Genomic DNA, 26,620 nt, shown 5'->3' with positions numbered 1-26,620 from the left:
TGGAGTCAGAAATAATCATCTTTGTGAATTCAAATCTGGCCTTGGTTCCTTACTAGCTGTATGACCTTTACAACTCTATTTACCTCAGTTTTCTTGAGGATAAAATGAGTTGGAGAAGGAAATACCAAGGCAAGTATTTTTGCCAAGAAAACCCCAAATGGGGTCACAACATACTGAACACCAACATCTCTTGATTTTAATTAGGAAGGGGGCTGGTACATAATATAGTAGAGTATATGACTCATAAGGATGATGATAATAGTTCACTTTCACAATGAGAATAGGATTTATGAAATATTTTTTTTTCTTCTTCCCAATAATCCTCTAAGGTATTTAATGCAAATGTCTACCCCACTTTACAACTGAGGAAATTGAGGTTCGGGTTTAAATGACCTGGAGGATTCTTACTCTGACACACAAAAATCATCTTCCATGTGACTACATTAAATATTTGAAAATGTGTAGGGACATACTTTTTTTCTGAAAATGGTAGGATTTCCATATTGTGGAGGTAAAAAAAAACTATCATGATTTACTAAGCTCTTGGATATGGGTTTCCAAAAAAAGAATTTGGATTCCAATCTACGGTAGGAAATAAATACTAAATATAATGTTAATTGAATAGTAAAAAAATAAATTTATGGTGTTCACATGCTGACATCATAGGTATTGAGAAATTTTCATATTTTTGAATTCCAGATATATACTACCTATATTTGACAGATTCAAAGATGAACAAATTAACTTTTCAACAAAAGCTAAGCTCTAGTGGTTGTTTTGCCTTTCTTATTGATATTTATAACAATACTGTTATACTAATCTTTTCTTTTGGGGATGAGATAATCTTTGGAAAAACATTCTTGGCATGAACTTTTCAAAATAGTAACATTTAATTTCTGATATATAAGAATTCAACTTATAAGGTCAAAATGTTTCCACCCATTTATAAGATAACACAGAAATTTAAAAAAAAAATTGGCTCATGTGGTGCATAAGATTTCTTAGCCAAAGTATATGGCAGTGTCTACTATGAAAGATTTAAGATTTCAAAACAATATTTTTTCTAGACAAAACATCTCACAAGAAAGAATATATGACACTTTTTATATCCTATATCCATTTTTTTTTAAAGAAATCAATTTGTTTCTATATTCTTCTTTGCATTTTTTATTTAGAAGTATATACCCATATGGGTTTTGAGTTCATTACACAGATTATGGAGTTCATTTTTAAAATGATGGACTTTGATGGGCTCTATTATGTTATTATTAGAACTATTGACAGTTTTCATGGCTCAAAATGACTAAAAAGAATGGAAAGTTAATCTATCAGAGCTGGCATAGGCATAAAAACTTCAGGTTTACCTACAGATTTTAATGGAAAAACAGCGGTAAGACTTTATTAAACATGGTAGCTTTGTTAACATTCTGAATACTATGTTAATTAGAAAGACATTTTAACTTTTATTTACATTAAATATAAATATATAGCAATTTGATAGAAGTTGACTACATTCTTGTCATTTTGTGTGTGTGTGTGATCACTTACTAGAGTAAATGTCCATTTTTTCCTCAATGTATTATTTATTCTTTGTAAAGAAATTAAGGAAGTCAATGGGAAAGCACAATTTATTTCAACAAAATTTATTTTAGAGGTTAGAAATCATGATTTTTCTTTGAATGAGCTTTGACCATTCAATTGTAGATTATAATTTTTAGAGGAGGAATTCTATGATTGCATAATTTGTGCTGAGAATCACTCAGCTCCATTTATAAGTAGATTTAGCAAATTTAATGCAAAATAATAGTGATTTTGTTCATTTGGAAACAACCTCTTAGAATATATAATTTGAAGTCATTTGGATGTGAATCACTACTCTGTGAATTGATATCTCCTCTCTTTTCCTAATCCTTTATAATCTAGTTTCTAGCCTTATCATTCCAGCATAGCAGCTCTTTCCAAAATTACCAAGGATCTCTATTCCATAAACAAAAAATCTCAGCCCTTATTCTCTTTAACCTCTCTTCAAGTCTTCAAAACTATTGATTACCCTCTCCTTCTTGATATTGTCTTTTGGTTTTCAGGATCCCACTCTTATCTAATTCTTCTGCTATTTATCTTCCCTCCTCTCTTCAGTCTTTCTGTTCTAGATCCCCATCCAAGTCATGCCCTTTAACTGTAGGTATCCTACAAGGTTTTGTCTTGAGCTGTCTTTTTATCTCTCACTCTTCACTATTTCATTTGATGATAACATGAGATCCCATTGACTTAATCACCAACACTGTGCTGATGATTCTCACATATACCTTATTCTGTTCCAATCTTGAGTAACCTCCAGCATTACGACTCCAAATGCCCTTTTCATATGGCTTGAACTATTTGTCCAAGAAGACATCTTAAATCAAATCTGACCAAAACAGAACTCATTACCTTTCCCTGAGACCTTTCCACTTCTCCCTCTCCTATGAATATAGAAGACATTACTATCCAGTCAATCTCTTAACCTACTTTCCCAACTTGTGAGTAATTTTCAATTCCTCATTGTCTTCCACCTCTCATATCCAAGATATTGCCAAGTTCTACTGATTTCATCTTTTAATCATCTCATCAGTCCTCCCCCATCTTTCCTCTGACACTGTCACCATTCTGGTATAGGCCCTCAACATATCATATTGGATTATTTCAATAGCTTGATAGTTGTTCTACCTACCACAAATCTCTTCCCACTCCAATACGTCGTCCATTCAGCCAAAAAAAAAGTGATTTGCCTAAAATATAACTTTGACCATATCATCCTCCCTATTCAGTAAACTCCACGGGCTCCCTATTGTCTCCATCATTAAATACAAATCTTCTGCTTGGTATTGAAAGCCCTTCATAATCTAACTACATCTTACTTTTCCAGTCTTCTTATACCTTATTCCCCACCACCTACTCATCAATCCAGTTACTCTCATCATCTTGCTATTCCATGAACAAGGCACTCCATCTCTCACCAACATGAATTTTGTCTGACTATCCCCAAACTTGGAATTTTCTCCTTCCTTATCTCTGCCTACTGGCTTCCTTTCAATCCCAAATAAAATCTCATCTCCAACAGGAAGCCTTTCCTAAACCCTCTTAATTATAATGCTTTCCTTCTGTCAACTATTTCCTAATTTTCCTCTATGTAGTTTATACATTTTAATTTGTTTGTTGTCTCTACAATTAAATTGTGAACCCTTGAGGGACAGAACTGTCTTTCTGGATATCTCTTTTGGTATCCCTACTATAATTCATGATACATAGTTAGCACATAACAAATAATTATTTATTACTTGATTATCCACAACACTGAAAAAATTATCAGTGTTTTTAGCCTGTTTCCTAAATCTTTCATATTACTCTACTACTATATCTTGAGAAAGAGCAGATGAATCATAATATTTGCTAGAAGAGAGCATAATTGGGAAAACAAATATACTAAAATGAAATAATTAACATATGACAAATATCTATTAATCTTTGGTCACTAATTTCATGAGAATTTTTGAATGAATGCATGAAGATAATATTTTTTGAAAATACTGCCTGAATAAATTGATTTCTTACCTGGATAAATTATATTGTGGCAATGTACTCATAATTTTTCAAGTCTTTGCTTCAATGGTTTACCTTGCTGATGACTCTGGAAACTACTTCAAAGATAGATAAAGTGGAAGTATTTATATGCAAACATGCCTTCATCCTGGAAAAGCCTTTTTGTTATTTATCAACTCTCATATGCCATCTGGTTACCATTGTTTGATATGTGACAACCCTAATATGATATATGATTAATTTCTTAAAAAATGGGTTCATCTAGTTAAAGTTAGAGAATGAGGTAAGCAAATGGAACCAGTAAATATCTCAGAGAGCTCATCAGCATGTTTAACTTTTGTTAAATATTTAACTTTTTTTATTTTTATGAGGATGGAGCTGAATTTCTTCTCATTCCTTTGGTCCCTTGCTAAATGTTATCATAGAACATAGGAAGTATATATAGGTAAGGAGTGAATATGAAGCTGGGAACACTGAGACTAGGTATTCCTATACCATGAATTTCCTATATGTTATAGGATGACATTTTCCAAACTCAAGAAAAACGGGAAATGGTCTCAAGCTCAGAAAAACTCATAAAAGAGTTAAAGGAGTTTAAATTCAAATAAGAAAGGCAGAAGAAATATTAGGGAAAGGAATGAAGGTAATGGTAGAGAATTATGAAAAAAAGAAAAAAAACTGCTTAAAAAAGTAGAATTGTCAAAATGGATTAGGCAATACAAAAATCCACTGAAGAAAACAACTCTTTAAAAAGTACAATTGACCAAAAAAGAAAAGAAAGTACAAAAGCTAATTGAAGAAAACAACTCCTTAAAAGTTAGAATTGGGAAAGTAGAAGCTAATGTCTCTATGAGACATCAAGAACCAATTAAACATATTCAAAACAAGAAAAAATAGAAGAGAATACAAAATACTTCTTGGGAAAAAAAACCAAACAACTGATCTAGAAATTAGATTCAGGAGAGACAATGTTAAAATCATTGGATTTCTTGAAAGTCATAATCACAAGTATTACGTGTGGTAGCAAATATTTGGGAAAGGATTGGATGTCCATCAATTGGGGAATGGCTGGACAAGCTGTGGTACATAAAGGTAATGGAATATTATTATTCTCTAAAAAATGATGAACAAGCTGATTATAGAAAGACCTGGAAAGATTTATGTGCAGTGAACTATAAAATGCTTGGCTCTCCTCAGTGGTTCAGTAATCCAAAGCAATCCCAACAGACTTTGGACAGAAAATGCCATCTGCATCCAGAAAAAGATCTAAGGAGACTGAATGTAAATCAATATGCACTATGTTCACTTCTGTGTGTGTGTGTGTGTGTGTGTGTGTGTGTGTGTGTGTTTTAATCTCTCCCATGGTTTTCCCTCTTTGCTCTGATTTTTCTCTCCCCATAGATTCATAAGGCAATGTGTATTAAAAACAAATAAACTTACTACAATTAAAAGAAATATTATCTGGACAGGATCTTTCAGGAAATTATCAAGAAAAAATACTCTAATATCCTGGAACAAGAGGTCAAAATAGGCATTGAAAGAATCCACTGATCACCCTATGAAGGAGATCCCAAAATAAATCTCCAAGAAACATAATAGCCACATTTCAAAACTGATGAATATATATATATATATATATTGCAAGTGGTCAAAAAGAAACAATTTAAATATTGGGGAGTCGCAATCAGGATTATACAGGATTTACAGGTACAATATTAAAAAGATAGATCATAAAACATGATATTTTGGAAAGCAAAAGAGCTGACTATAACTAAAAATCACCTACCAGATGAAATTAAGCATTATACATTAAGAGGCAGAAAACAGTTACTCAATGAATAGAAAGCTTTTATAAGGAGAAGACCAGAATTAAACCAAAAAAAAATTAATCTCCCATATCAAGACCAAAGAAAAGTATAAACTTTTGGAATGAAGGAAAAGAAAGCATAAGGAATTCAGGAGGGTTAAACTATTTATATCCCTACATGGGAAGATGACTCTTGTAATTAAAAAAAAATTGTCACTAACAATTCAACAAAAAGAATACACATAGACAGAGGGTATGGGTAAGGGAAATTTGAGGTAATAACAATTAACAACCACCACACCTACTGACGAGAATGGGGAGTTCACTTGGTTCAGAAGGAAGGGAGAGAAAGAAGGATATTATTTCACAACAAAGAGGTTTAAAAGACATATTACAATGGGAAGATTAGACGGTGAGTAATGAACATCACTTGAACCTTATTCTCATACATATTGACTTAAAGAGGAAATAATTTACATAATCAGTTGAATATATTAATCCCTCTTATCCTAAAGGGAAGCAGGAAGAGAAGAGATTAAATAAAGGAGAAGATAGGAACTAACAGAAGGGAAGATAGATCAGGGAAGTTAGTAGACACTGGTGAGAAGGGAAAGCATGAAAGGAGAAAAAGGACAAATAGGAGGAAGAATAGTATGGAGGAAATAGAGAGATATTCATAAATATGAATGTGAATGGGATAAACTCTTTCATGAAACAAAAACAGAGTGGATTAAAAAAATAATTCTACAATGTGCTGTTTACAGGAAACACACTTGAAGCAGAAAGATACATATGGGGTAAAAACTGAAGCAGAATCTATCATGTTGCAGCTGAAATTTAAAAAAAAAAAAAGCAGAGATAGCAATCCTGATCTCAAAGGAAGTAAAAACAGACTTAATGAAAATAAAAAAGAGAGGAAACTACAATTTGCTAAAAGGTACAATAGACAATGAAACAAGATCAGTATTAAACATACACTCTCCAAATGGTATAGCATCCAAATTCTTATTGGGGAAGAAATTAATAACCCAACTATAGTAATGAGGGAGCTCAGCTGTTTCCCCTCAGACCTTAATAATTCCAACCAAGAGAGAAACAAAAGAGGTAAAAAGAATATTAGAAAAACTTAAATCGGACCAACCTTTGAAGAAAACTGAATGAAAAAAGAAAGGAATATATCTTTTTTTTTTCTCAGTAGCACATGGCACCTCCACAAAAACTGACTATATAATGGGGCATAAAACTCTCAAATTCAAATGTAGAAAGGTAAAAACTTAAAATGTATTCTTTTCAGATCATACTGTAATAAAAATTTCATTCAACAAAGGATGTTGGAAAGATAAATTAAAATTAATTGGAAATTAATTTAATCCTAAAGAATAAATAGGTCAAAGAACAACAGAAACAATACTTTATTAAGGAGAATGACAACAGTGAGATAATATAATAAAATTAGGTGAAATTTTATTTTTCTAAATTCTTTCATGAATAAAATAAAGAGCAGATCAATGAATTGGGTATGCAATTAAAAAGCAACTATATAAAAAAGAACCAACTAAAAATTTCTACTTGACTTAGCAAATTGCAAATCCTGAAAATCAAAAGTGAAATTAATAAAGTTGAAAGTAAAAACAAAATAAAGCAAAGCACCAACAATTATTGAACTAATAAATAAATATAGGAGGTGGTTTTATGGGGGAGAGGGGAACCAGCAGGATGAATAAACCATTGATTCATTGATTTTAAAAAAGAAGAAACCAAATATCCGGTTTCAAAATTTTAAAAAGGTGAAATTACCAATTACATACCAATTAATCAAGCAATCAGAGCAAAATCCATGAATATTTACCAAAAATGTAAATTATATTGATCAACAGATCAGGGAATAGAACGCTTGAATATCTCCATATTAAAAAACAAGAAATTGAACAAGCCATAAATTCTTGGGAATAGAACTTCCCAAGAAAAGCATATCCAGAGCCATATGGGTTCATAAGTGAATTCTACCAAACATTTAAAGAACTACCAATTCCAATACTATATAAAGTATTTTGAAAACTAGGCAAAGATGCCCTACCAAACTCCTTTTGTGATACAAATATGGTGCAGTACATTTAGACCAGAAGAGCCAAAATAGAGAAGGAAAATCATAAACTAATTTCCATAATGAATAGTTTGAACAAAATATTAGCAAATATTTTGAACAAAATATTAGCAATGTAATTGCAGAGATACATCACAAGGCTAATGTATTATGAGCCCTTATGGTTTACACCAGGAATGCAGTCTTGGTTAAATATTAGGAAAGCAATTGGCATATTTGACAATATCAACAACAAAGCCTGCAGAAATAAGATGATTATCTGTCTAGATGTAGAAAAAGCTTTTGACAAAATATCTATTCCTATTAATAACAGAGAACATAGAAATAAAAGGGAAATTCCTCAAAATGATAAGCAGTATTTATCTAAAAGCATCAGCAAATATTATCTGTAATGGGAATAAATTAAAAGCCTTCTTAGTAAGCTCAGGAGTGAAACAAAGATGCCCATTATTGCCACTATTATACTAGAAATGGTAGCAATAGCAATAAGAGAAGAAAAATAAATTGAAGGAATTGGAATAGAAAATGTGGAAACAACTATCACTCATTGCAAATGATATGATGGCATACTTAAAAAACCCTAGAGAATCAAATAAAACCTATTTGAAATAATTAACAACTTAAGCAGAATTTCAGGATATAAGATAAATCCACATAAATCAATAGGGATTTCTTTACATGACCAACAAAGAACAACAGGAGCAAAAGACAGAATAAAAAATTTCATTTAAAATGACTGTAAGAAATATAAAATACGTGGAAGACTACCTACCAACACAAATCCAGGAACTATATTAACACAATTACAAAACACTTAATACAAATCAGTTTCGATCCAAACAAGTGGGAAAATATCAGTAGTTATGTTTATGACAGAAATGACACTTCCAACTAAACTATATTCATTGCCATCCATACAGTCAAACTATCAAAAATTATTTGATAGAGTTAGAAAAAAAACAGAAAAATGTATCTGGAAAAAGCAAATGATCAAGAATATCAAGAGAATTTATGAAAAAATATACAAAAATAGGTAGCCTAGCAAATACCAGATCTCAGACTGTTTTATAGAACAGTGATCATCAAAGCTATCTGGTACTTGCTAAGAGAGATAGAGTGGTGAATCAGCGGAATAGATCAGGTACATAAGACATAGTAGTCAGGGACTGTAGTGGCATTTTGGGATAAGAGCTTCCTATTTGACAAAAACTGCTTGGGAAATTGGAAAACAACAGAACATAAATTAGCTAAGAGATCAATATCTCACACCATATATGAAGATAAGATCAAAATGGGTGTGTGACTTAAACATGAAAGGTGACACCATAAGCAAACTAGAAGAAGGAATAGTCTCCCTACCAGTCCTTTAGGAAAGGGGGAAAAAAGTTCATAACCAACATTACAAAATGTAAAATAGATAATTTTGATTATATTAAAATGATAAGCTTTTGTGCAAAGAAAACCACTACAACCAAGTTTAGAAAGAAGGGAGAAAGCTGGGAAACAATCCATAGAAAGTGTCTCTGATAAAAGCCTCATTTCATAAATATATATAGAAGTGAGTTAAATTTATATGAATATACATCATCCCTCAATTGATAAATTGCCAAAGGAAATGAACAGACCATTTTCAGATGAAATTAAAACTATCTCTCAGCATATGAATAAGTGCTTTAAACTATTTTTGATTAGAATAATGGAAATTAAAGCAACTCTTAGATACCACCTCACACCTATCAGATTCCCACCCCCCAAAAGGAAAATGATAAATGTTAGAAAGGATGTGAGAAAACTGGGATATTAATGCATTGTTGGTAGAGTTGTGAACTGATTCAAATTGTGACCTACATGTGTCAAAATATTTATGGCAGCCTTTTTTGTATTGACTAAAATATTGGAAATTAAAAGGATAACCACTAATTGAAGAACAGGTGAATAAAATGTGCTTTATAAGTATAATGAAACACTATTGTGCAACAAGAAATGAACAGGCTGATTTCAGAAAAGATTTAAACTAATGCAAAATGAAATGAGCAAAATCAGGAAAATATTGTACACAGCATCACCAACATTGTGTGATGTTCAACTATGAATGACTCAGTTCTTTTTAACATATGATCTAAGACAAGTACAGAGGACTTAAGGAAAATGTCATCCACATACAACAAAAAAATAATGGACTCAGAATACAGATTGAAGCATATTTTTTTTCACTTACTTTATACTTTTTCATGGTGGTTTTTTCTTTTTCTTTTTTTTTATCTATTTCTTCTTTTAGAACTATGACTAATATGGAAATATGTTTTACAGGATAGCATATGTCTAACCTTTGCCAAATTGCCTACCTTTTTGGAAGAGGAAACAGAAAGAATGGAGGGAGAAAAATTAGAACTCAAAATCTTGTAAAAAATAAATGCTAAAAATTGTCTTGATATATAATTGGAGAAAAGAATAAAATGCTATTTTAAAAAAAAGAATGACCCAAAAAGAAAAGGAAAAAAGAGACCAAAGCAAAGTAAAAGCTTTGAAATATAAAGGCAATAAGAGAAATATAAAAAGCTAACCTGATGAGCAATATCTAGAGATTAAGCAAAATAAACTGTTTACATTCTAATATAGAAAGGTGATCATACATCTTTTTAAAATTATGTCATCATTATGTATCATAGACTGAACCTATTAGAAAGATCTGAGTTCAAATCCAACCTCAGACACTTAGTATTTGTGTGACCATGAACAAGTCTCTTATCACTGTTTACCTCAGTTTCCTTCTCTGTCAAAATAGCTGAAGAAGGAAATTGCAATGACATCTTTGCTAAGAAAACTCTAAATGGGAGTCACAAACAGCTGGATAGGACTGAAATGACTGAACAATAACAACAAAAGAAAATGGAAAGGGAGGGAAAGAGGTGGTAAAAATGAAGAGATAATTTTTAGAGAAATCCATATCCTGGGGAAAACATTGGAAGTCAAATTATAGAGGGCTTAAATGAGGCCAAGAAAATAGGAAGTATAGATATCTAGGGAAGATAATCTTTTTAAGGAATTTAACTGAGAAGAAGACTAGAGACATATGGCAAGTTAGTTATGGTATGGCCAAATGAAAGATTTTTAAGGATGAAGGAGATATGTATGTACTTGTAAACAGCAGAGAAGGAACAAAGGTATATTGAAACATTAAAGATTAGTGGAGAGGATATAATCAAGAGTATATGTTAGGAGTTGACTTTGGCTAGGAAAAGGGCTTCTGCATCAGATACTGGAATGAAGGAAGAGAATGTAAAGAATGATATCAATTTCATATGTGATATGAATTGAAAGGGAACTCCTGGTGAAATTTCTCAATTCTTTCCTTGAAATGTGAGGTAATGTCCTCCCAGTAAGAGAGTAGAAGGAAGGTGCCTATATAAAAGCTTAAAAACTCTCTAGACCAGGGCAGCAAGGAGGCACAGTAGACAGAGCACTGACTCTGGAGTCAGGAGGACCTGAGTTCATTATTGCCTCAGAAAATTGATACTTTTTAGTTGTGTAACCTTGGGGCAAATCACTTAATGACTGCCTCAAAATGGAAAAAAGTATATAGAGCCTGATATAGGCTTATTCACTTTTAGAAGAATATAATATAATTGTGGAAACATCACAAAGGAGTCAACAAATGTAGTTTGGGAATAACATGATGTTTCCACCTCTGTTTAATTATTTTTAATAATTATAGTATTCCTAATACGTCTATGGTGTTAGTCCTTACGTAATGCTTGTAAACTATCCTGAAAGGCATTGGTGGATAATGCGCAAATCATTGTCACATCTTATTGACAGTCTAAACATTCAAACCATGTTCTGATATTTAAAAAAAAAATTCTGTTTGATTAAGTTGAGTAAACTTTTCTTTGCTGACAACCTTAGAATAGTCTACATTGTTCCTTAACTGTTGTCTTTTTCTCTCTCCAAAGGAAACTTCTGACATGAAATCTGAGGAACATGCAAATGTAATTCAGCAGCTGGAACAGACAATTGAAAATCTGAGGAGCAAAATAGCGGAACTAGAGAAGCAGTACCCCACTACTGGCATGGAGGATGGAAAACAAGTGGCTGAGAGGGGAATGGCTGAAGGTGTCTGTCACGAAGATCTTCAATTAAATGAAGAAGAAATAAGACATGAAAGGATGTTACATGTAAAATCAGTACAGACTTCACCAACAGAGGAGGGCAGTGCATCTGTAATGCCTTTTGCTAACACACTGCCACAGCATCTTCCACTCACTCAGGAGGCTATAAATGGACAGCCAACTGTGCCATTGACACCTTCTGGACCTCAAACAAAGTTTTGTTCAGAGATTTCTTTGATTGTTTCACCAAGGTTAATATCTGTACAGCTTGATGCCAATCAATCCATACAGTGTGTATCACAGCCTCCACCACCTCCATCCCTCCCAGGTTCTGATAATCAAGAAAAGATTCTAACACAGCCTCCCCCAACACCTTTTATAAATGAATGTGTGACCAGCCATGAACATTCCCTTCCCACATCTTTTGAAATTAGTCATGACATTCTACCCTCCCCTCATGTAACTGGCAGACAACTGAATCCTCCCCTGCCTGGTGCAGGTATCCCACCACCACCTCCCCTGCCAGGTGTGGATGTTCCACCTCCCCCACCTCTACCTCTTTCGCCTGGTACAGCACCTTCCATTTCCATATCTGGATCAGGCATGATGATTCCTACTCCACCTCCCCTTACTGACAAGACAGTGCTACCCACTCTTATACCTCTACCTGGCTCAGAAATACCCCCTCCTCCACCTCTGCCTGGTGTAGGGGTTCCCCCTCCTCCTCCGCCTCTTCCTGGAGTGGGGATCCCTCCTCCCCCACCTCTGCCTGGAGTGGGGATCCCTCCTCCCCCGCCTCTGCCTGGAGTGGGGATCCCTCCTCCCCCGCCTCTGCCTGGAGTGGGGATCCCTCCTCCCCCGCCTCTGCCTGGAGTGGGGATCCCTCCTCCCCCGCCTCTGCCTGGAGTGGGGATCCCTCCTCCCCCGCCTCTGCCTGGAGTGGGGATCCCTCCTCCTCCCCCTCTGCCTGGAGTGGGGATCCCTCCTCCCCCGCCTCTGCCTGGAGTGGGGATCCCTCCTCCCCCGCCTCTGCCTGGAGTGGGGATCCCTCCTCCCCCGCCTCTGCCTGGAGTGGGGATCCCTCCTCCCCCGCCTCTGTGTGGTGTGGGGGTCCCTCCACCTCCTCCACCTTTGCCTGGAGTGGGGGTCTCACTCCCTTCTGCACCCCCTCTGCCACCTGGATCAGGTCCTCCACCTCCACCACAAGCTGGGGCCAGTACATTGCCAAACATTATGCTTCCACAAGTATCTGGATTCCTCCCTCCTCCATTGCCAGCTGGCTTATTTGGAATAGGCTTGAATCAGGACAAAGTGAGTAGGAAACAAGCAATAGAACCTTGTCGACCAATGAAGCCTCTTTATTGGACAAGAATTCAGCTACATAGTAAAAGGTAAAACAGGAACTTGAAATGTTGGTTTGATTGTGCTTGGAACACGTAATGCAAATACCTGCCAAATCCTGTTGTTTCATATACAGGAATATATGGTAGTAATAGAAAATGTTTTGTGAATGGGCAGAATTGCATTTTTGTGTAGGTTTTAAAACTTGCTTTCAATTTTTTATTGATATATTGGCCAACCAATTTTGACATTTAAAAAAGTCTAGTAAATCAATAAGAATTATTCCCATCTCTACCTGTCTTCAAATTAGTCTCTCATCCATATAGTTCTGAGTAGTGAGGAAAAGAAGGTCAAATTCTACAATATTCTGAAGGTTAATTGGTACTTTTCCTAGGAGAATGAGTGCTGTTTCTAAGCTCTGAACTTGTCATGCCCATAATCTTTGGAAAGCACACCACATAAGCATGGATCTCTCAATTGTAAACAAGCCTGAGTAGATTCTGGCTAGATGAATCACCATATGGGTGCTTTGTTTATTGTATTCATCATTTAGTTTTGCATTTCTGCCAAAAAATTTATAAATATAAATCAGAATCTCAGTGGAATCTTTGTACTTCTATAGCAATGATTGCTAACGTTTTGAGGATTGTGATAGCTTCTCATATTTGGTTTGATTTTGTAGCACACCCTCTAAGATGAAGTGCTAAAAGATATATCTATGTCTGCCACTCAAATTGAAACATGATTTTTCACTTTTGAGAGCGTAATGGCATCCTAAGTGATAGTGGAAAGAGAGCTCCAGAACCAAAGTTGGGAATTTCTATTATATTCCCTGCTATTCCCCCCCCCCCCCACCACTTCTCTCTTTATTTTGGTGCTAGTACTTTGTAAATTGTCCACTTGTAGTCTGGAGTTCATGCCCCTGAGTCATCCAGCCATTGACTGACATGTCTGGAATGTGGTAGAATGGGAAGCAATTCACTCTGGAGCTTATTAGGTGACTGATTTATCGGAACTTTTCAGAAATGCCTTTTTAAAAGGATATTTCTCTTCTTTGAACAGTTTAGCATGCCTGAGAAACAATTTATATCAGGATAATTTCTTTCCCTTTTTCTTATTCCCTCTTATCCAACCCTAGTCAGGAACTAAGTATATGTGAGTGTCACAGTTATGAGCATATTTGTGTTTGTGTGTAGGCATATATATATATGTATATATGTATGTATGTATATGAGAGACAGACAGGGGAAGATAGATAGATGTTATGTAATACTTCTTAAGTACTCCCACATACACATGCACATTCTTTTTTTTTCTTTACTTCTCAATCTATTCTTCTGCATAGATCTCTATCCTTGTTGATATATATACAATATATGCAGGTATAGATTTATGAAGAAACAAGAAAAAGGAAAGAAAAAAAAAACTAATACATACACACAAAATGGACATGCACATTTCTTCTATTAGTTACTAACCAGGGCTGGACAATAAGAAAAGATATGAAGGTAGATGCTGAAAAAGATAATACAAATCGTGGCTGCTTTAAGAGGGTCATTATTTCTGAGAATAGGGAATTAACAGAACCATTGTTCTCTGCCTTAGTTTGGCCTTGTTGAAGAACACTGATAACCTGAAGAAAGTTCAAAGGAATACTACCAGGAGGATAAAAAGGCTCCAAATCCCTATTTATTTAGATTGAAGAAGATAAGACTCTGAAGGGATGTGCTAAAATTTTTTGTATTTGAAAGATAGTCACATTGGGTAGAAATTAAATGCCTTCTCTTTAGCACTAGAAGGTGGAACCAGAAACAATTGGTGCAAGTTACAAAGATAGTAATTTAGGATTAATGTCAGTTAAAAAAAGTTTCTTAATTCTAGCTTTTCAAAATTAAAATATGATACCCTGAAAAGAAGTGATTTCTCCTTGCCTGGAGGTTTTCAAAAGACCAGACATAATTTATCAGCATAGAGATTCTTTTCATCTACAGTTTGTACTACTTGGCCACTGAGATCCCTTTCAATTCTCTAAATTCTCTTATACTTCAGACCTGATGAAGGCTTTATTCTACAAAAATAAAATAGTTTTATATATATATATATATAAATAGTTATAGAAAACTATTCAAAAAATATCCCAAGAAACAATCATTTATGAAAAGTTCCAACAAGTTTCCTTCTCTCCCCTCACCTACCTTAACCTTTTCCTAAAGAAATAAATAGAGAACTTGTATTGGAGTCTGGAAAACCTGGGTTCAAGTTCTGTCCCTGAAGCATATTGAATATATTCTCATGGTCGTTACTTGAAGTCTTGTTGTTCCAGGCAATTGTCTAATATTATAAAACTGTTCTGTAGTCATTAAGTGCAGAACCATTTGTAAATTAAATTGGGCAAATGAAGTTTCCATTTTGAAAGGTCCCTATGTCAGTGATACAGTTTTACACCTATCTATACATATTATGCACATATACACATGCATTTATTTTATAAGATATGGTTTGTTTAGGCCAATACTAAAGCAAATTGACATTCTTTGATCATATATTAATTGACAAGATAGTACTTTAAAAGAGAGTTCTGTAGCAAAGAGATATAAGCCTGAGATTAAAAACTATTTTGAATAATGCCTAATGCTAAGAGATTATGTTTTGGTAATTTACATCTGACAACCACACATCAATGTACTCTTGTTATATTTTAATATGAAGAATTTATCCCTTATAATTTCAGAATTCCAAGAAAGCTAGTGTTCTGATAGTTATAAAAAACTACTTTTTTCCAATAAGATTATTAAGCAGATTGGGATGATTATAAAAATAGATCAAATGTTTTATTTCTGTAATTTACCCATTTTAATTATTCTCCTCATGTAATAATTTATTAGTTTGACATTGCTGTTCATTAATTTTGTGCTTAAACTTTAGAGATTCTAGCATTTCTCTCATTTGGGAAAAGATTGAAGAGCCATCTATAGATTGTCATGAGTTTGAAGAATTATTTTCTAAAACTGCTGTAAAAGAGAGGAAGAAACCTATTTCTGACACCATAACAAAGACCAAGACTAAACAAGTGAGTAGTCTTTTTTTTTTCTTTCCAGTCCATTTTGTTGGACTTTATTTCTGGCACAAACATATGGACTTTATTAGAAAAGATGTATGCTTGCTTTTGAAATGCTTCCTAGGCCGTAAACTCCAACACAGATCTCCAGCAAAGAGAAAAAGGTGAAAATTTTAAAGGTATAGTTAAATAAGAACATGTCAGAATAGAAAACAAATAGGCTTTGGACTCTCTAATGCCTCTTCAGTCAGATATCCCTCTGTTCTAAGATCCAATAGCTAACAAACAAACAAACAACACCCCCCCAAAAAAAAGTGATTTTTTTTTAGGTGATTGTCCTATTGATGTTTCCTTCTATTGAGGGTTAGTTCATAAAATAATCTACTTTAGCAACACAGCAGTCAGTTAATAAGACAACCCTTGCCATCACAGGAGATACAAGATAATGAATGATGTTATTATGGATCAAGAGTCAGTGACTGTGCTTAGTAGACATAGATAGGTAGTAGATGAATTAGGACATTGAAAAGTTGATGGACCACTTTTAATGACACTTGAAAAGTATAAAATCAATAATAAAAAAGGGCAGCAGTTAAGTTCAAAGTAAAAAAAATCTTAAAAGAAAATGAAGTTGATAGAAAAATGTATTTTGGTTTGATTGTTGTTGAGTTTTTCTTTTTTTGTTTTTGATAAAATTTTATAGTAAATTATAGAATAAAATTTGGTTGAGCATTTCCTATGGCCATCACTACATTAGGGTTCTAATGAATAGGCTAACTATTCATATTTTTTTCTTATTCTTTTTATCTGGAAAAAGTTTTAGGCAGGTTGATACATGTCTTGCTTGAGCTTGGAAGACTTAGATTCAAATTTAGCCTTTAATATTTATTAGTGAGGAGAATTTCTTAATGTTTATGTATTTTAGGCTTATAAGTTTAGAACTTTTCTATCAATCAGGGAAGTTTCTATAATGGGAGTGGAAAATATCATGTTTAACTTTACTCTAATTTAGCTAGAAGGGATACTTAAATGCGGTTATTTTTCTGGGATTCTCAGCAGTCTGGTGTTCTAATGTGGTATCATAATGTACAGTACTTCTCAGATAAAAATCTTAAGGTTGGATTTTGTCTTTAAAATAACTCTCTGACATATTTCTTCCTTTAAAGATTTTTTAGCATTCTCCTTTAGATTTTTGTTTTCTACAATTGAATATAAACAAAATATGAATTTTCCCTCAAAATTCATTTGGAAGCTAAGAAATCATGAGTGTACTCTCTTTTGTGTATCTAAAGTAAAGGTATTTCTTTTTTTTTTAATCCTGCCTTTATCGACTGATAAAGAGCACTCAACTCTGACATCTGCATGCTAACCATTACATTTTCTTTATTGTGGCTGTTCAGTGTTTTTAACTCTGACTCTTCACAATCCCATTTGGTGTTTTCTCGGCAAAGATAATAGAATTAATTTGACTTTTTCTTCTCCAGTTCATTTTACAGATGAAGAAACTGAGGCAAACAGGTTTAAGTGGCTTGCCCATGGTCATACTATTAAATGACTGAGGCTAGATTTGAACTCAAGAAGAGAAATCTTCCTAACTCTGAGCCCAGCATTTTATCCATTGTGCCACCTTGCTGCCTATTCATCTTGTACCATATTTGAATTGGAGCAGTGTTCAATTTTGCATCTTGGTTAAATCTACTATATGATGAATGTTGCTTAAAGTTGAATTAAAATTGGCTGGCATTAGATTTCCCTACTGTCCATCAGCCAACAGTGTAGTTCTCTTGACTATCATCTGAGTGTACAAGTAAGTCATCATTCAAAGCTTTGTGACAGGTTACAGAAATCTGGTGCCAGGAAGTGTCTTCCTCTTGTGTCACCAACACCTCATTATACAGACTGTGGAGGAGAGGCTTTCTTTTAGACGTGATTAACATTTGTATCAATTCAGACTCATTTACTCTACAGCAACTTCAAGCCTTGTCGCTAAACTGTTTCTATCTTGACATAACCATAGTTGTTAAGTAGCTTTCTGGCGGAAGTTCTGCTGCCGAACTCTTTGTTTCAATTATAGTTTAAGAATTGTATCGAAATTGTTCTCATCTAAACCTGTAGAAATTCCAGAGACAAAGACCTGTTCTTAAGTGAAATATTATTGAAGGAGGCTGGGTTTGTTTAACTTGGTCATTTAGAAGAACAATCCATCCATTCGGTGCCTACAAGGCAGTATGATATCTTGTTTAAGGAAAGTGTATTCCTAGAGTGCTTACAAGTAGTTTTCTTTATGTGGCAGATGTATACTGAATTGTGTACACATTTTGGTACCTCATGATTCATTTCAAGTAAAATTAATAATCTTAAATGCAGTGGCATGTGTTTATGGAGATAATTCAAAGTAATTCTACTTGTATACAATGGAAGCTGGAAGTTCTGTTTTTCTTTAAATATTTAAAAATAGCTAAATAATTTTTCTGTAATCTGTCTCCTTCCTGAAAGTAAGTCTGTGGTCTGGATGCATTGGTATTTAATGAGGTGTCTGTGCTGTATTACTTTCAAAGTGCAAACATTTTTGGTGTGATAACATGAATTCTTATTCTTGGTTAATTTTGCCTTTTAGCATATTGGGAAGGTGGATTGTTTTCCGGATGTTTAAACCAACAATAATGATAATATCTTACAGTTTAAAAATCTTTGTTGCAAGGTGGGGGGGAGGGAACTTTACATTTTTATAATGGCAAGAGTGCAATAAATTAGTTTAGATTTTCCATAATAAAGTTTTTTTTTTATTTTAGCTTTAAGGAGATTAATACCTTTAAAAGAAGCACAGATCTGAGAAATGAAGTATTATATTTAGTAGTGGTCCTTTCTTGAAAAAAAAATCAAAATCCTATTAACTGTTAATTTTAAAATAAATGTTTTTGGAATTTAGCCCTTTGACAAAAGTAGACAGTGGCAAAAATGATATTTTCTATCAATGCAAAGGTTTATTGAAAAACAAAATTCTGGGAAATATTTTGGGTTACTAGTCCACATTCATTCTATACTTTCTATAGCTATATCACTATAAAAATATTTGAAATTTAGAGTAGTGACCATGAGGTATCCTGTAAAGGTTTTAGTCATTTTGAAAGTATATTTAACTTCCTATAGTAATAGGAATGGTAAAGTAGGTAAGACAGAATTTTAGAAAGATTAACAACAACATAGTTTGATCAAAAACAAGGAATTTTGGGGTAATTTCATTTAATTGGAAGGAAAAAATCAATTGGAAAAATAAAAGGAGCAAAATTAAGACAATTCTCATCTGACCCATTTATTTATTTTTTGAAGGTTTGGTAATTAATTTAAATTTTATGTTACTTAATTTTTCAAATATTACATGTTAAAATGATTTTAGCGGCACGTAGGTGGCACAGTGGATAAAACACCAGCCTTGAAGTCAGGAGATCCTGAGTTCAAATATGACTTCTCACACTTAAGACTTCCTAGCTGTGTGACCCTGAGCAAGTCAATTAACCCCAATTGCTTCTGCCAAAAAAAAAAAAAAAGATTTTAAACATTTGTTTTATTTTTAATGTTTTGAATTCCAAATTCTCTTCTTCTCTTCCTCTATCTTCTCCCTCATTTCCCTCGTCTCTGAGATAGTGAGAAATCTGATACACATTATTTATATGCTGCCATGTAAAATATTGCAAAGACTGGAATAAAAAAAAAAGAGAGAAAAGAAAGGAAGGGAAGAGAGGAAAGAAAGGAAGGAAGGAAAGAAGAAAAAGAAAGGAAATACAGAAGGAAGGAAGGAAGGAAGGAAGGAAGGAAGGAAGGAAGGAAGGAAGGAAGGAAGGAAGGAAGGAAGGAAGGAAGGAAGGAAGGAAGGAAGGAAGGAAGGAAGGAAGGAAAAATATATTATGCTTTATTGTATATTCAGACAGTATTAGTTCTTTTTTTTTCAAGTGGATAGTATGTTTCATCACAGTTTCTTTGTGATTATTTTGGATCATTGTATTGCTAAAAATATTTAAATCGTAGTAGATCATTATACAGTGTTGATACTGTATACAATGTTCTCCTACTTCAACTCACTTCACTTTGATTAGTTTATATAAATCCAGATTTTTTCTGAAATCATCTTGTCATTTTTATAACACAATAATATTCCATCATAATCATATGTCATAACTTGTTCAGTCTTTCCCCAATTGATCATCCCTTCAATGTCCAATCCTTAGCTACTTGTGGAGAACGCTACCTACCATCCTTCTAGCCACTCTGGTTTGCAAGTTAGATATCTTTCTCAACTCCTCATTCTCTTTTATCCTACATTTCCACTGAATTTCTCATTTTGGTCTTAATAACTATACAAAATCTCTCCTATAAATTCCCTTCTTTTATTTTCAATGGACTATTACGGTTTCAAACCTTAGATTATTTCAATAGTGTCTTGCTTAGATTATTTCATTTGCCTTCTACTTGTTCTTCTTGTTCCAAGAAACTTTTCCTTTAATGAATCATCTACATAGCATTTTAAATTATAGTTCTATTCATGTAACTTCCCCACTCAGTAAATTCTAGTTCTTATTGATTGTAGATGCAAGATTATTTGACTTTTAGTTCAATTTTTAAAGTTCTATTGTTATAGATTTTGTAATACTTTTATTTTACAATGATTCATTATTTATAAATTATGTATAATTGTATAATAATTATTAGTATAGTAATATATGCATCAAATTTACAAATAGAAAATTGTATTTATATTGGGATTATATGCTTAAGCATTTTTACTGGTGCAATACATATATAAAGATGTTTGGAGAATAGTATCCCATGTCCTAACATGGGATGGAAAACTTATAAAACATGTCCAAGCATATAAGTCTTGTACATATGCTCAAAATAGATAGGCAGCAGGATCCAGAATTCTTCTCCCAGTATGTAGATGAAGAGTTTGGAAATTTGTGCAGAGTTTTGAATGACTCCAAGATTCTCGATTAAAAACAAGTACATCTTTTCAAAATGATATTCTTCTGTATTGTAAATCCTAGATCACAAAATTCTCCAAAGAATTAAAACTTAATCTTAACCCAAAAGGAATGGAGTGATATCTGATGGGCATGAGTAACAAATTACATGAAAAAATTTGAATCAGAGAAATGAAATCAGTGTAATATATGATGATAAATGTGATAATAAATATTCAATAAAATGAATGACCAGAAAAGAATGTAGTCCAGGGATGCCGAAGGGAGAAATGATAAATAGCCATCAAATAAAATAAAAATGAAAATAATGATTGTCATAATTATCAGTTATGTAGCTTTTTAAAGTTTGCAAAGAATTGTTTATATGTTACATTATTTAATTCTTACACAAACCCTATAAAGGTGGTATTACTCATCTCTTTCATTTTGTAGATTAAAAAAAAAAAAAAAACAAGCAAAACAAAACAAAATACTTGAGTCTGAGATAAGTTAAATGAATTCCCCTGGATTACAAAGTGACTGAGGGAAGATTCAAACTTGGGCTTTTCCTACTTTTAAGTCCAGCATTTTGTGGACCTAACCAACTAGCTACCTTTTTTAGTATCTACTTATTATCAAGAGATTAAGAAAAAGAATACTGGGTTCAAAGGGTTTAAAGACTGAATTTAGGATTTTTATTTTTATCATAATAGAAAAAATCTTTCAGGGTGGGCAAGTATGGATGGAATGTGATTTTCATTGTTGGAGAAAATACCCATAGCAATGAGATCACAAATCACTTAAGTGACACAGTAAATGGAAAAAAGAATCAAGAGACTTTTTCTCTAGACATTTTGATTAAAAGAAATGTCACTTGAATTAAAAAGGTTTTCTTACTTATTTGTGGTAAATTATGTAGGTACAAATACATGTATATATTCAAGTGTCTATCTAAAACATATATACATATGTGCACACGTACATAAATATGAAGAATTGCGCTAAGAATTATATTATAGGATTAAGCTTTTCAGAGTTGTATATACAAATAAATGTTTGTATCCAAACATACACATAATATATGTATGCATATGAATGCTTTTATTTATGTATATATACTCTTATCTGAGAAGTGTAATCCTATACTATAGTATAAGCACAATCCTATGTTGCAAGTATGTGCCTATTTGCTCCTTGTGATCAAAATACTGTTAGGAAATATAAAAATATAAAGCAGAATTTTTTTAAAAAGATGGTACAAGTTGATTTAACTTTCATGTTTAACTTAAAAATAAGGGAGAACAAAAGGGGGAGTGGGGAGTAAAAGAAAGAGCAGTATAGAGAACAAGACTTGAAGTCATGAAGATGTGATTCCAGTCCAACTATAACTATGGGTTTCTGGGCAAACTATTGAATCTTGCAGTGCAATAGGCAGGTCTATCAGAGTCTAGCAGGTCTATCAGAGTCTATATTAAAGACAAGTGGCTGACCTGAATTGATAGATTTCTTTGTCAAAGAGTTCCTTAAACCCATAAAGTCAGAGATTCAAAATGTTTCATAAGATTTTTCCTTTTTGTACAGATATGAATATATTTGTCTTTAATATTGGTCAGTATTCGAGTTGTTATAGTAACAACTGTGAAATGGTACCTCATGATAGATTAATGTTGATGGAAATAACTTGTGTAGTCCTTGCCTTAGACTAATTGCTCAAGTATATTAACCACAGTGCCATTTTATCTGATGTTTTCCTTGTGAGATATGAGATATAATTTTATATGTAAAATTTAGACATTCAGACCTCTGTAAGCAATAAAAGTAAAGGCCATTCACTTGTGTGGCCTATAAAGAGTGGTTAGAGGCAGACAGTGGTTGTGGTTAAACTTCATTGGATGTCAAGTGATGGTGCTTCATATTCTCCCCACAATGACAAAAAAATGGGAATATCACTGTAAAATATGCTTTAAATAAATAGTGTCTGATCATGCTTAAAAGGCATGCATAGGAACATGTTGCCCGCAACATAAACTTACACACAGAAGTTAACAAGAATGAACAAGAAGAATCTGTGTTAGTGTTTCAACTCCGAACTGACATTTGTATAACCATTTAATGCAACACAAATGAATTCCTTCATGAATTTCTTCTGTTGTATTTATCAGATTAACTTGCTGCTGCCCAAAAGAGAAGGGAAGGAGAAAAAAAATCCCTGATAGCTAAATATTTGTTGAGTTTTAGCCTCTGGAAATGTGATTAGTAAAATAGATAGTTGAGTCTGCTACTTATTATAAAAGAGGTAATTTAAGGATTCATTGGAATTAACATTTGCTATATTTTTAAATATTCAATACTCATTGGGAATGCATTCTGATATATCATAATACCTGATGCTAGAATTCTAAAAATAAGAATGATATATTTAAGTAAATAATAACAATGGGAAAGACATCGTTTATTATTATTACTATAGAAAACTTCAGGAAGACTTGAATATAATCTAACCTCAGCCACATACTAGTTGTATAACCCTGAATAAGTCATTTAACTCCTGTCAATTTTAACTTAATTGTGTAATGGGGATAACAAAGACACCTATCTCACAAACTGTTGTGAAGGTAAAATGAAATAATATTTGTAAATCATTTGGCAGAACTTAAAAGAAGTGTACTCAGTGCTTGCTTGTATTAGTAGTTGTTATCATTGTCATTATAGTAGTTTAAATTATAATTTTCTGTGTTTCTGTTCTGTAATAATGGGTTTCTTAGTTAATTGTGAGGAAATATAGAGTTTCAAATTTAATGACAAAATTACTCTTATGTGTAATAACTATTGGGATTAAATGACTTCTTCACAAGAAGGGAAATAATTGTCTCACAAGACTCAAACTAATGCTGTTTTTATGGCACTGTTTATAAGTCAAGTTATAAAAAGCAGATGTATTATACCTGTAGGGCCTCCATTTCAGTTGTTCCATATATATGTCATTATTTCGAGGTATAAAATTCTTACGCAAACATCATCAATTATTGCATACTGAGGGTATTTTGCATGATATCAGCACTCACCATTTTATTAAATTAAAAAAAAACTGATCTTGGTAGACATTATTATTAGTAGTGGGTACAGAGGGTGGCTTGTATGTGGTAAGATATGTGCTTTTTTTAGTAATTGGCCAGTTACATTAGTTCTTTGGAAAAGCTACATGAAAAATGGCTAAAATGGAAAATAGGTGTTTTTTAAAAGACAACAATTTCTGGTGTTTGAAGCATAGATAATAAACATTTGGTACTTTGTAACTGTTAAAATAACATCTGCTTTTAATAGAATACATTCCTATTGCAAGCTTAAAAATGTATTTACATAGAAAACCACATCAAAATACAAACCTATAATTAGACAAACATAGGTTTTGTGGAATCTGGATTTGTTTTAGATGGTGAAGGATTTATTATTTTTTTTTGGAAAATGCTATTCTTATTACCATACATAGAGCATATACAATCAATTCAAAGAATGGTAAAAATCATAACCTTATTTTTTTACTTTGGATTTTATATTGAAAGAAAGTGATTAGGCTTTTTTTTTAGTCCTATATGAATAATACCACAAAAAGTATTATCAAGAAATGTAGCTTGAAATTAGATTACATAGCATTGACCTTGTTAACTTATACATTCAAATATTGAAAAAAATGAAAACTCTTCTGTAACATATTGGATTTTCACAAAATCTCATCAGCATTACTGGGTGTTAATTAGGATTTACTTTATGTGCTTTGGCAGATCTAAAGTTTTTGGTTTGTTTTTAAGATAGAAATGGTTACTTGTAGGATTATATTACTGCAGTTAATGTGAGGAATAGAGGAGAATGTTTCTGGGAAGAGAGATTTTTAATACAATATGTTATGTAAAGAATCACAAAAACACAATGTTTCAGAACTGGAAAAGGTCCTAAAGTCCATTTATTTCATAGAAAGCCTGAATATGAATGTTCTCCATAAAGTAACAGCAATGTGGAACTTTCTAGAAGATGTCTATTAAAGATAACTTTTATTTCCTCAAGCCATTCCATTGACAGATAACTAATTTTTAGGAAGTTTTTCCTTATATTAAGCTGGATTCTGCTTCTCAAGTTTACTCATTGCTCCAAGTTCATTCCTCTCATGTCAATTTAAAATTTAATCATTTTTTCATAAACCTTTGAATACTTAAAAGCAGCCATCTCTAAAGAGAAAGAGAGAGGATACCATGAAAAGAAACATGGCATAAAGTCAGGCAGTGACCTGGAAGGATGATATATTAAACATCCTAGCTGAGGGGTCAAAGATAAATCACCTGACCTTTTAGTGCCTTAGCAAACTATAAGATATGAATGATTTGTCTTTATACCTGACAAAAGAGAGTTTACATCCTCAGAATTTCAGAAAAGTGATGAAATAATAGTTGAGGACCATTCAAATCCTGCCCTACTCTACCCTAGCTCCAGTGACAGTGTAGTGAAGCAGTTATGAAGCAGTTGGGAGAGAAAAAGCAAAGCAAAAGGGAAAAACTATGGAAGAGATTTTAAAAAACAGAAAATAGATGTGAACTTAGCATGTATTGATTTGTATTCAGTATCCTTAGAACTTTTTTCTGGATGCAGATGGCATTTTCTGTCCAACATCTATTGGGATTGCTTGGGGAAATAAAAGTTATCTTTAATAGACATCTTCTAGAAAGTTTTACATTGCTATTATTTTATGGAGAACATTCATATTCAGGCTTTCTATGGAATAAATGGACTTTAGGATCTTTTCCAGTTCTGAAATATTGTGTTTTTGTGATTCTTTACATAACATACTGTATTAATCCCAATAACAAAATGTAGTATTTGGGCAATTTTACACTGAGTAAGAGTATAACACTTTCAGATCTAGTTATGTTTTAGTTGTGCACTAGGGAACAAATCGCTTGGCTGTTAAAATTAGCTTTAGTTTTCAGTTCTGCTTTAAGGATCTGTTATTTCATTGGTATGTATTAGTTTTTTTTTTCCATCGAGATGCAATCAAAATAAATGTGTTTGATTACATTAAAAAACATAGAACAAAATAATATAATTAAAATTAAAGTACAGATTGGGAATAAGTTTATGGCAAGTAGAACAGATTAAAAATGACACCCAAACCATAAGAAATAAGTATTGGCTATTTTTGTTTATTTTCCTTTTTCAAAGAAGAGGAATTGGCTTGGAATCAAATATATTAATATAAAATTTAATATATAACTAATATAAATATAAATCTGTTAAAATTCACAGAGATAGCTCTCTTGCTTCCTCTTCTCTAACAAAATAATCATAATTTATTTAACCAGTTGTCATGGGGCAAAATTTCAAGATCCTTCAAAATTTTTTGTTCTATGTTGAATGCTTTGTGACATTTCAAACTAAAATCCAGTTCTTTACCTTTCAACATGACCTGAGATAGGATTAGAGATTCTCATCTGCAAAGTTTAGCCTGAGCGTTATCACTGATCCATCTCCAGGTATTGAATGTGTCCTTTTAATAGATGAAATTAGGAATAAAGTACTTGAGTCAAAATGATGAAATAATCCACAAGAATCAAAGAAATAAAGGATATCAGAGTATATATGTGTGTGTCTGTGTCTGTGTCTGTGTGTCTGTGT

The 26,620-nt window shown here is 32.8% G+C and overlaps 1 protein-coding gene and 1 long non-coding RNA gene across 3 annotated transcripts in view; one reads left to right on the top strand and one right to left on the bottom strand.

Annotated features, from left to right (window-relative positions):
- FMN2 (formin 2) overlaps positions 1–26,620 on the top strand; it is a 446,111-nt gene that overhangs the window by 111,962 nt on the left and 307,529 nt on the right. For both annotated transcript variants that reach the window (XM_051993530.1, XM_051993529.1), the window contains exons 5-6: positions 11,444–12,990; positions 15,866–16,010. In XM_051993530.1, coding sequence (XP_051849490.1) covers positions 11,444–12,990; positions 15,866–16,010 — 1,692 coding nt within the window. The remainder of the gene's footprint in view (positions 1–11,443; positions 12,991–15,865; positions 16,011–26,620) is intronic.
- The window catches only part of LOC127559614 (uncharacterized), a 121,469-nt gene that overhangs the window by 34,780 nt on the left and 60,069 nt on the right, over positions 1–26,620 (bottom strand). The gene's annotated exons all lie outside the window — the stretch shown is intronic.

Source organism: Antechinus flavipes, chromosome 4, assembly GCF_016432865.1.
Source record: "Antechinus flavipes isolate AdamAnt ecotype Samford, QLD, Australia chromosome 4, AdamAnt_v2, whole genome shotgun sequence".
Taxonomy (NCBI): domain Eukaryota; kingdom Metazoa; phylum Chordata; class Mammalia; order Dasyuromorphia; family Dasyuridae; genus Antechinus; species Antechinus flavipes.
The sequence above is the reverse complement of the archived record's forward strand: the minus strand, read 5'-3'. Positions and strand labels throughout refer to the sequence as shown.